The following is an 11,904-nucleotide window of genomic DNA, read 5'->3' as shown; positions in this document are numbered from 1 at the left end:
TTCATGATTCATTCTAAATTCTTTGGTCTCATTCCATATAAAATGATAATCAATCGATTTACAGTTGCAACATAAGTGAATTATATTCTGTTCAATTCCATATTGATGTACAGTTTGATTTCTCACTTTATTTAACTTCTGAACGTTATTTCTAGTTGTTCATTTATCAAACCGACTCTTCAGATCTCTGAATCGAATCCCAATTTTTATCACAAAGAGATGAGGTAAAAATATCATTATTGCTACTTTTTGAATAAAAATACCTGCAAAATTAATTTTATATATATATAGATGAGTCGTTTTATATATTTGAACAAATACCATTTAGCCAGTTTTAGCTAGACACATTAACACATCGCTAACTAGCCTCAATAAAAATAAAACAACTAGTTATTTGTTAAATTACTTGAATATAAATATTTCTGCCATTTCCTGATTTCACAAAAGCTAAAAAGCTACTTTTATAAATTCTCTCAGAAATCTACCAATTTCAATAATATTTCCTGAAATCCAAATGATTTTTTTGTATTTGTTCAATCATCAAAATGTCTCTTCGGATTTGTGAATCGACTCTGATTCTGAATCTGACGTTTATCTCGATGATACGACGCAAAGAACCGATTTAAAGAACCAACTCTTTCGTTATAATATCTAAACAATAGCTACATTTAACTACAAATCTGAGGCATTGGAAACCTCATATGTTATTGTTTTATCTTTAATATTAATGTGTCACAGTGGTCATATAGACACACACCCCACAGGTGGATGGTTCTGTGGATGGTTTCATCACAGCCTGAATAGTATATTTAGATCAACACAACATGTGCTTTAACTGATGTCTAAAATTATTCAGAAGTCCATTTGAGTCTTCTAAAGTATCGCTGCTTTAGTAAAGGTCAAAGGTCTTAAACGTATCAGCTCACCCAGATTTTACACACTTTCCAAAAACAAAAAACAAATGCGTTAGAAGATGCACTGGATCATTATTATTTATTATCACATGTTTCATGGTTGTTTAGTGGGAAACAAGAAGAAGACATTTAATGTACAATCCAAAATTCAGATGAAATATTATTAAACCTGAACACAGAGGTGAGATGTGTGGATTTACCATACTGAACGCCTTCATTACAACTCGTGGGTGTGCTGCACGATGTGGGGATTTAACACATGGCAAATACTTTATGTTGAATAAAATCATTTCATAGGGTCTCGAGTTCTTCTTCTCAGCCTTGTGGAGCCGCTGTCTTGCCTTCAGACCAGGACTTTATTGGTCTAAATGGTGTGAATGACAGTCGTAACAGTACGGCGTGGTGGGGGACGTGACGATGCCGCTTTACAGCCGTTGAGTCTGATAAGCTGCAGACAGACACGATGTGAAAGTGATTTTAATATTACAATAATATAAAGTTTAAACAGCACAGAAAGGATTAGAGAGAAATACACAATGGCACTCACAGTTCTGTCTGGAGATGGTGACAGACTGAACTCCACGAACCAATCTGTGGGGAAAATAGTTTATTGTTTTATAACCAACAAGACTGAAGATTTAAAGTAATGATTAACCCTTCAGTCACACTAACATCGCTCATGTCACTTTGTAGTGTGTCCCTTGTGAGCGTGTACAGTTCACCTGTCCTGAGCTTTGCAACTAGTGAAAACGTCCTTTCAAGCTTTATTTCTATTGAAATGTCTTTATAGTCATTTAATGTAAAGGTATACAGTATGTGACAGGATAAATCGATGATTATTAGTTTGTCTTCCATTTTTATGAATCATTCAGTAAATGGAAATTCATTGCACCATTGGACTGGTCTGAGGAATCCAGTCGTGTGACGTGTGAGGAGTGGTCACACGTCACTGTCACTTTTTCATATAACTCCACCCCCCAGTGTGTATCCAGCGGCATGCTAAAACGATATGCTAATGTAAGTAGAAGGGAATAAAATGATCAGTGCTGTGTTTTCTGAATAATAATCCTGTGTGCTTGAGGAATTAGTACTACAAAAATAATGTTGATTATATCCATTTGTGCAAAAGTGATCTCCAGTAATATTGAGAAAGTGCTGATTAAACAGAACACTTGGAACCCGGCGTGAAGGCCACATGCTCCATCCTACCTGCTTTCCTCTCCCTCCAGTAGTTTCCTGTAGGTGGCGATCTCAATATCCAGGGCCAGTTTGATGTTCATGAGTGACTGGTACTCGCGCACTTGTCGGGTCATATCATGTTTAGCTCTCTGAAGAGCCTCCTCAAGCTCATGTACACGGAGTCTCGCCTCCTTCACCGCTACTTCACCTCGTTCCTCAGCCTCTTTGATCTGAAGCCCCTGATTAGTACGCTGCAACCATGTGGAAAGAAAAACATATATTCTTGTATAAAAACAGTAGCTGGGTCAATCATACCAACCTGCAATGACTGACACCGGTGTAGATGCTGTGAAGTTTCCGATATTAATCAACCCCTGAAAGCCCGGCTTCCTTACCTCATATCATCTTAGTAACATTTCAGCTGGTGCTTGTGCAACAGCTCCATGTTCTTGTTACAAAGACGCTTCTTCCTTTTCTGGTTTTGTAGAAGTTCTTGACAAAATCTATCAGTGTATGTTTGACTTAGCTAACAATAAACAAGTATATATCTGACAACAGTTAAACATATCGTCGCTGTCAGACGGAATCCTCGTATCTCCAAAACCGTTATATTTCAGGACATTAAAAAAACGCCGTACCTTATCTGCAGTGCACAGGGTTTAGTCCGCGTTGCAGTGGATTGTCTTGCGCTAAATTCCTGTCCTCAGACGAGCACCAGAACTAGTGGGGGTCAAGATTTTTTTTTCTTTGAGCCCAGTGTTTTGAAGACATTTACCTCAGAAGACGTGTTGATTCGTTGCGACTCTTCTTGAGGAGAAATATACCGTGAAGCTCTCCCACGGAGTGAGGAAGAGGTGGACAGTTGAAGTGTCCAATGGAGTTATGAGATTTGCGCTCAAGCTATTTTCAAGACTTTAGATTGGTTAATAACTTGTAAAAATAACAGACCCACGTGGGGACTGACCAATAGCATCGATATGTGGAAAAATATGAAATTGACCAAATTTGGACATACGAGGTTTCCGCCCGACAGCGACGATATGTGTTTTGGATGCTGCTAAAAATGAATCAAGCCCCAACCCCAGAGGTATGAGGCAACTGTGCCTTTAACCAGTCCTCCATGTCCCCCGCTGTAACATCCTTTTCCTTGAAAAAGACTATGGTACTAGATGTAATTGCTTAATGACATTCTAACACCTAAAACTTCAAGTAAAATGGCAAATGCTTTTTTATATTTTAAAGCAGACAGCAGTGTCACAGACATTATTCACAGCTGCAGAGGTCTACGGGGAAAAGGCGGCCCTTACCGTTCCCTTGACGGCATCAAGCTCGGAATGCAGCCGCTGGATTTTGCGGTTATATTCACTGATTTCACCTTTAGTTGTTCTCAGGTTTTCTCCATATTGCGTGACCGTAACTTGCAGATCTTCATACTAACACACACAAATATAGTTTGTACAAATTTTAATGAATGAATACGATATATACTTTTTTTTAATACACATTGAGACACTGGAATTGTGTACAAGATACGTGATAACGTTTAACTTTAATTAAAAGTACTTTAATTCATTAAAGCTAAGACGTTCATTCAACTGTAATTTATTGACGCAATACTCTACATTTTCTCTTTATCATATTTTACTGTTATAAAGTTAATCACAAGTGAAAATACAAAACAAAGTATACTTAAAAGTCCAAAGTACAGTCTCAGCTCTGGCAGTGAGGTTTGGACAAGACGGCATCAGAGCTTTCCCACCTTCTGCTTGTACCAGCTCTCGGCCTCAGCACGATTGCGATTGGCGATTTCTTCATATTGTGCTCGCACTTCAGCTACAATAGCGTCCATGTCCAGGTCCCTTCTGTTATCCATCTCCACAACCACTGATGTTTCTCCAATCATAGATTTCAGCTCCTTCAGCTCCTGTGAACAGACTCAAGGTTTAACAGTATAAAGTGTTGTGTTTTTTTAAAGAACCTTTACACTACTGTTCTGTTGAATTCTGGATTGTGATTGGTCAGAAGCTGTTGAACAGTTCTTTAATAGCAGCACTGACAGTAGTGCAGCTGCAGATCACAAGTGTATGTTAATTTGCACGTGGGGGGGGGGGGGGGTCACGTCACGGTGGCTTAGTGGTTAGCACGTTCGCCTCACACCTCCAGGGTTGGGGGTTCGAGTCCCACCTCCGCCTTGTGGTGGGGAGTTTGCATGTTCTCCCCGTGCCTCGGGTTTCCTCCCCCGGTCCAAAAACATGCATGGTAGGTTGATTGGCATCTCTGGAAAATTGTTCGTAGTGTGTGATTGTGTGAGTGAATGAGAGTGTGTGTGTGCCCTGTGATGGGTTGGCACTCCGTCCAGGGTGTATCCTGCCTTGATGCCCGATGACGCCTGAGATAGGCACAGGCTCCCCGTGACCCGAGGTAGTTCGGATAAGCGATAGAAGATGAGTGAGTGAGTGAGGAAGAAGTTTGCGTGCACCTGCTCATAGATCAGAGTTAGGAACTGGATCTCATCATTAAGGCTGTTCAGTGACGTCTCCAGCTCCACGGTATTCATGTAAGCCTGATCAGCATCCTGAAAAGTACACCATACAGAACCACACTCTCTGGTCAGGGTCTATTCTTCTCATTTCTTCACACTGATTGAAAATAAATGATGTAGCTCACCTTTTTTAAGAGCACAAAGGTGTTCTCAGAGTCGGTCCGTTTGTTGATCTCCTCTTCATACCTGTAAGACACACACACTGTTATTGTAAAATATTTATCTATACACTGTACTATTTCTGCCAGAGTTCCCTTCTAATGCAATAGGAACAGATCTCAGATCTAAAATAGTTACATTTATCAGGTAGGTGCTGTTAATTTGAGCTAAAATGGTTCCATAGCTTTAATGGAGTATGTGGGTTTTTTAATGTCCCCCAAAACATTAACCAAAAAGCCTCTGTGTGACCCTTTAAAACACACGTCATCCATACACACTTTGGGAAAAATATTAGTCACTTAAAGGGTTTTTTTTGATGGTTGGGTTTTGTAAACTTTTCTGAATGGGAGATTGTTGTGTGGGTTGCCAGATACGGATGAACTAAACATCACTATAAGGTTTTAAGAGTATTCATGAATGTGGTATTGACTTTTTTATAACATGCTTTCATACTTTTTCTTGAAGTCCTCCACCAGAATCTTCATGTTATTCAGTTCACTATCCAGGTGTCGTTTTTCATTGTCCAGGCCATCCAAGTGTCTGCGCAGTTTAGCAATGTGGTTCTCAAACATGCCATTGATACTAGAGCTGGAGATGGTCTGTTCTTGTAGAACATTCCATTTAGTCTCCAACCGTTTGTTTTCCTGCTCCAGAAAACGCACCTACAGTGGGGCATCAAACAGAATGAGTGTTTAACGGTTTATCATTGTGATTTCTGAGCCTTTCTTTGGTGGCTTTGCTAACCATTTCAGTCGAGTGCTAAAGAATGTTCCATTTGAATAATATCTAAATATCAAGACCATAAAATAATATTACTAGAATATTTTGGGATATTTATTTATGTACTTATACTATTTAATTATTGATTATTATTGATTATATTGATAGTAAATTTACTACCTGATGTGATTTATTACTATACTGTTAACTTGTGGGATACATTAGGCACCAAGTGAACAGTCAGTTCTCAAAATGTATATTTTAAAAAGAAGATCTGAGTGACTTTGATAAGCCCAGATTATCCAGAAGAGCTACTGTAACACAAAAAGGATATGTGGGCTGTTGAAGAATGGCATCTAAACACATAGCATCACAGTGGAGCAAAGATCAGTGGTGCAGTGGTGCTCAAGTTGTGGTGCACTGCTATGGGGCAGTGGTGGCTCAAGTTGTTAAGGCTCTGGGTTATTGATCAGAAGGTCAGGGTTCAAGTCTGAGTTCAAGCCAAAGCTGCCACTGTTGGGCAATTAAGCAATGCCCTTAACCCTCTCTGCTGCAGGAGCACTGTATCATAGCTGCCTCTGCACTCCAACCCCAATTTCCAAAGTTGGGATATGTGAAGAAAAGAATTCCACTGTGCTGTAAGGTATATATGTGGTGATAGTAAAGACTTCTAGGCTTCTGCAGAGCGGTCAGAGTGACACCTGTACACTGCCGAAAGTGGCTGCAATCTGTTTTCTATTGTGTGGACAGTGGAGTGTGTGTGTCGTTTAGAACCAGAGGGCATCAGGATGCACTATGGGAAGAAGGCAAGCCTTTAGAGGTAGTGTGGAGCTCTGGGTGACGCTCTGAGTTCATTTAGATGTTGTTTGACTGCCTATCTAAACGTTATTGCAGACCATCTACATCTACTGTATACCCCTTCATGACAATGTTCTTAATGGCAGTGTGTCACTTTTTTAGCAGGACGATGTTCCCTGCCACACCGCAAGCATTCTTCAGGAATAATTTAAGGAACAGGACAGAGTTCAAGGTATTGACTGAAATTCTCCAGATTTCAGCTCGATCGAGTGTCTGTGAGATGTTCTGGACAAACAACTCCTATCAATTGTTCAGGACTTAACAGACTTAATAGATTTGCTGCTAACATCTTAATACATTAATTCCTGAAGAGAGAGTTTGATATTTCCATCCTTGTAAACAGCTTACTCATTAACATTGAGACTCTTATCACTCAGCCACTCTTTGTTTTATAGGATGAATGTTTTGTGAGAATGGGAGTGGACCTGTAGGCTAAAGGTATATCAGGGAAGGTGTGTCAGTTTTTTGAAGCTGATAACTGATGTGGTGAAGGACATACGGTTTGGACTTTATGACTGACAGTAAACATCAACCTGTTAGGAAGGTTGTCTAAGTGTAGAGGGTTTGAGGCAATAACAGGATAAAAGCTAACAGATTAACAAGCAGCAAAGTGAAGCAGACTACGACACATTATATCTTATCTATAGTAAGAGCGGATATTACACAGATCCCACTGTGAATGTCACCAACGATCCATTTTACAGTTTACATACAGTATGAAAACCTAGTTTACATTTAAAAACTGACATCATACCAGAGTTCAGCCCTGATTTCTGCAGTGATGGAGCTCCACCTTAACATATTGTAGCTTTTAAATTTTAGCTAAAATATAAAAAAAGCTCATTTATCTTGACAGGATAAAACATGCTAATACTAGCTAAGTGTCTTATAGGTTCAGTATATGTAGTGTCTTCATATGTACAGCAGGGATGTCAGACTGGTGACTGGTATGTACTTAGAACTTAAAGTCCACCGTTTTCATTTGGAGGATGTTTACAATTCAACTCTTTATACTTTGTGAGAAATGACTTTTTTCTTAAGCAAGAGTTCTTAACGTTCTTTTTATCTAACATCTCAACGAAATTAGAGTTGGGAAGATCCAATGTACTGAAGTTTGAATGCAAGAAAAAGAATATAAAAAGACTAAAATCAGAAGAACAAAGGGAAATGTCTTACTTTATCGATAAAGGAGGCAAATCGGTTGTTCAGGGTCTTGATCTGTTCTTTTTCCTCAATTTTGATGGCTTGGATTTGAGGGTCAATCTCCAGGTTTATTGGAGTCAGTAGGCTTTTGTTGATAGTAACAGCAGTCAGTGGGGGGCATATGACATAACCCCGACCCCCTCCCAGTCCCATTCCTGCTCTATACATATAATCCATACTCCCACCATACACTCCTGAGTTTATGAGCTGCCCTCCAGCCATTCTAACTGCACTTCCGGTGCTTCCGTAGGAGCTGCGCACAGAGTAGCTCTTCCTCACGGTGCTGGTCGCAGGACCGGTGTAGGAACGACTGCTGTAGGAGCTACCTAATGTTGTCCTTAGGTTCTTCTCCATGTTGGACCTAGAATGGGAAGGAATGAAGATCGATGGAGTGGAGGAGGAGATGGTCAGTGTCTCACACTTCACTCACTTTTATAGGAGACAGAGAGCACAACCAGGCGAGGTGATTTGATGGTGACACATTAACCACTTCTAAGGTAACTTATCACAGAACCACCTACCCCAGTTATCTCAACTCTTAGGTGACTGTTATCGATTTCATTGTACACAATTAAGTGCAAATTGTACACCAATGTATAAAAAAAGATAATGACATATAAAATCCACCAGGGAATAATTATACACTCTTTATCTGTCTTCCTTTTTTTTTTTATAAGAAATATACTGCAATTGTCAAAAGGGCAACATTTACTGCACAGTTAAAGTACATTTAAATATCCATGATATGACATGATATTATTATAAGTAGTAGTAGTATTTATTCCCTTTCTTTATGTAGTATATGTGCATGTATAGCTGAAAGATATTACAGTTCATTTAATCACACACCTTCTGTCAACGCCCTTCTAACACACCTGTCATTATTTAGCATACTACAGAATACCATCATATCTCCAGGCTGCATATTATTTTTTATGGTCCCCTTTAGCCTTTTTCATCCACCCACTCTCAATTACTGCACTGTGGACAGTTCAGCTATTCATTGATATGGGAACGTGATGACTCTCAGCCCACACACACTGATATAAAGATAACACCTGATGTGTCCATGTCCATTGCTTTAACACATTTTGTTAAAGGTCGTAACTATGGCAGTCATGCAAAACAATTTCTGTGGAATGTCTGCATTAATTGTACTTTGACTGCAGCTCCTAAAAAACACTGTAAAATAAATACAGATATTCATGTATTCAGGTATGTAGAGCAGAGTAACTGTTAGCACCCTGATGTTGGTTAGCAGAACATCCACAAGTATTCAATTCATTTTATAATCACAAATATATTGCGATTTGCAACAACTGCAAAAAACAGTTCACCAGCTCCTCTAAGGAAGGAAGCCATAATGCAATTAAAGATGTTCTTCCAACCTCCAATAACACAAGAAATGGATTCAAAGCTGTTTAATAATCTATCATTAATGCATGAACAATATTCAGTTCAATTCAAGTTTATTTGTATGGCACTTTTTACAATTGACATTGTCTCAAAGCAGCTTTACAGAACAGAAACATAGAACAGAAGGTTATAAAGATTTATATAAAGATTAATAGAATTCAAAATACAGGATTAATATTAGATAGATTTAGTTCACAATGTGTTTGTATTTATCCCCAATGAACAAGTCTGAGGTGACTCAGGTGACTGTGGGGAGGAAAAACTCCCTTAGATGGTAAAGGAAGGAACCTTGAGAGGAACCAGACTCAAAGGGGAACCTCATCCTCATATGGGTGACACTGGGGGTGTGATTATAAATATACAGTCTGATAAATGTTGTATTGATGTAAAAGATCACATGGAGTTCACATCTCCTCTTTAGTATCACAGAGTCTAACTGGAGCTGGTAGATCTGTAGATGTCTCAGGATCCTCACAGAGTCGCCCTCATCTCAGTGGAGGTCCAAAATCTTCATGGCACGGAAGACGATCGGAGCTGGTACAATGTCTGGGTGTCTCGGGATGGGGAGAAAGAGAGAAGCAGTGTAGAGGAATTAACATATCTGCTGTTCATAAAATGTGCAAGTCTAATGTAATAGTGCACAATATTATGGGATGTATTATGTGTACGTCTGACTAAAGAGATGAGTTTTTAATCTACATTTAAACTGAGAAAGTGTGTCTGAGCCCCGAACACTATCAGGAAGACTATTCCAGAGTTTGGGAGCTAAATAAGAAAACGCTCTACCACCTTTAGTAGACTTAGATATTCTGGGAACTACCAGAAGTCCTGAGTTTTGTGATCTCAGAGAGCGTGAAGGATTGTAACGTGTTAGAAGACTAGTTAGATACATGGGAGCTAAACCATTAAGAGCCTTGTACATAAGTAGCAGCAGTTTGTAATCAATTCTAAACTTATATGATCGTACTCACTTGACTTGAATATCTACTAACTAATGATGTAAAGGTTCTAAACATTTATCAACATTCACCCAAAACTGAGATATTCTGGTGTTTGTTGTAGGCAGGAAATGATGTCACATCCACATTGTTCTCCTGAAACCCACATATTGAATGTGACTGTGTTTGTACACTAAGACTTGATCCTCCCCTTAAGGCAGAACTCTGTAAAACATTCAACGGGACAAAATGACCAGATTATCATATAACTATTAGAATCAGTCCACATAAAGCTTTACAGAAACATTTGCCAGATTTCTATAAGCTGCTGAATAATCTGTCTGGATGGCATTCGACTAACCATCCAGCAGTATACTTGCATCTACATATTCCACACACACTTAGAAATACTTACAACTGACTTACAGTCAGCCTGCAATTCACTACATTTACATTTAGAGCATTTGGCAGACGCTGTTATCCAGAGCCACGTACAGAAGTGCTTAAGTCTCTATCATTAACTCTGGTTCACTAGGTTACAGACTTAAGATACCATGAGTTTAAAACATTGTTCAGGTTTCAGAATCCAGACTGTGAGATGTAAGTGCAGTCAGGGCAGAAGTGAAGGTCCTGCAGATTTCCTCAATCTTCTCATGGTAGAAAGAAGCAAAGTCTTCTGCACTAATTCAGTCCTGCACAGATTAGCTTCACTCCAGAATCCTTTACTTTATTGTCCCTCAGGTCCATGTGCTTAAGACCGGAGGAGTTTACGCTGAGAACCTTAGACATCAGAATGGATATGTCTAAAACATTAAGCTGTAATTTATTTTTAATGGAAATAAAATTGTAACCCATTTATGGTGCACAGTCTAACTCAGCTCCTGTCACTCAAAGCTTCTCAGCTCATTCAGAAGTCCAAGACATTCGATCCAAGCAGAATTTGAACACCCTGTTGGATGAGCTGCTGGAAGGTTCTTATATTGTATCTGTATTGGTATTAGGGTTGCAAAGGGGCGGAAAGTTTCTGGTAAATTTCCGGAAACTTTCCGCGGGAACTCAATCTGGGGAATTTTGATAATATTCCAAATTAGAAACTTTACAGGAATTTATGGGAATTTACAGGAATTATTTGAAAATATAGGGAAATGTATATAAACTATATCATATACAAACATAAATAAACATTTTGTTTGGTCATAAGCAGACAGGCATGTAAGGTAATACAAATTTTAAATTTAATTGTAAGTAGAACTTTAATTGGTTCTTTCTTTGAGTAACACAAAAGCATAATAAACATTATTATGCTTGTAATAAACATACTTCCCTTTGATTGCTGTAAAATTAAAGCATCCGCCACCCTTTGCCCTTTACCCTGAAAGTGAGGAATGCAGGGTACAAATTCAACTTAATTTAAATCTTATTGTTTTAAACAAAATTATGCTGCAAGATTTTTTTTAACTACATTTAAGTTCCTTGTTATAGGCAACTCCTAGTTTATTCCCATATATTCCCGTTAATTCCCATATATTCACGTTAATTCCCATATATTCCTGTCAATTCCCATGGAAAGTTTCCAGTCTTGAAAATACCTGGAATTTTGCAACCCTAATCAGTATCAGTATTAAAATGTTATAAGAAATGTTACATAAATAATAAATAAATTCATACATTCATAGACATACACATCCCTATAAATGAGCTGTTAGTACACAAACATCCTACTTTTATTCAAAAAGTTTATTCATTAACATTTTATCTGCTAAACTGTTTGATATCTGCATCATTATCTGTTTATAATTTCACTTTACATTTAAATGTGTGGTTGTGCAATAGTTTTAATTAAGAGACAATGCGGTTACAGTTGTTACTGTTGTCCCAGTGCTAATGTGACAATACAAACTATTTTATTACTTTTCTGCTACTTTCCCTGCTGGAGGTTGCAGTAGACTGAGATGTTCTGCCACACATCTCTATC

The 11,904-nt window shown here is 38.5% G+C and overlaps 2 protein-coding genes across 3 annotated transcripts in view; one reads left to right on the top strand and one right to left on the bottom strand.

The window, feature by feature from the left end:
* Positions 1-974: 974 nt before the first annotated feature.
* On the bottom strand, positions 975-7,996 carry LOC132844131 (keratin, type II cytoskeletal 8-like). Its single transcript, XM_060867314.1, has 9 exons — positions 7,549-7,996; positions 5,248-5,456; positions 4,761-4,821; positions 4,573-4,668; positions 3,853-4,017; positions 3,401-3,526; positions 2,124-2,344; positions 1,462-1,505; positions 975-1,362 (listed from the first exon to the last, which is right to left on the bottom strand). The coding sequence occupies exons 1-9, from the start codon at positions 7,927-7,929 to the stop codon at positions 1,340-1,342; spliced, it is 1,326 nt and encodes a 441-aa protein (XP_060723297.1). The 5' UTR covers positions 7,930-7,996; the 3' UTR covers positions 975-1,339.
* LOC132844123 (NLR family CARD domain-containing protein 3-like) overlaps positions 7,819-11,904 on the top strand; it is a 17,052-nt gene continuing 12,966 nt past the window's right edge. For both annotated transcript variants that reach the window (XM_060867300.1, XM_060867299.1), the window contains exon 1: positions 7,819-8,072. The gene's annotated coding sequence lies outside the window, so the exon portion shown is untranslated. The remainder of the gene's footprint in view (positions 8,073-11,904) is intronic.

This window comes from Tachysurus vachellii, chromosome 4, assembly GCF_030014155.1.
Source record: "Tachysurus vachellii isolate PV-2020 chromosome 4, HZAU_Pvac_v1, whole genome shotgun sequence".
Classification (NCBI taxonomy): domain Eukaryota; kingdom Metazoa; phylum Chordata; class Actinopteri; order Siluriformes; family Bagridae; genus Tachysurus; species Tachysurus vachellii.
This window is presented reverse-complemented; position numbering and strand designations above follow the sequence as displayed.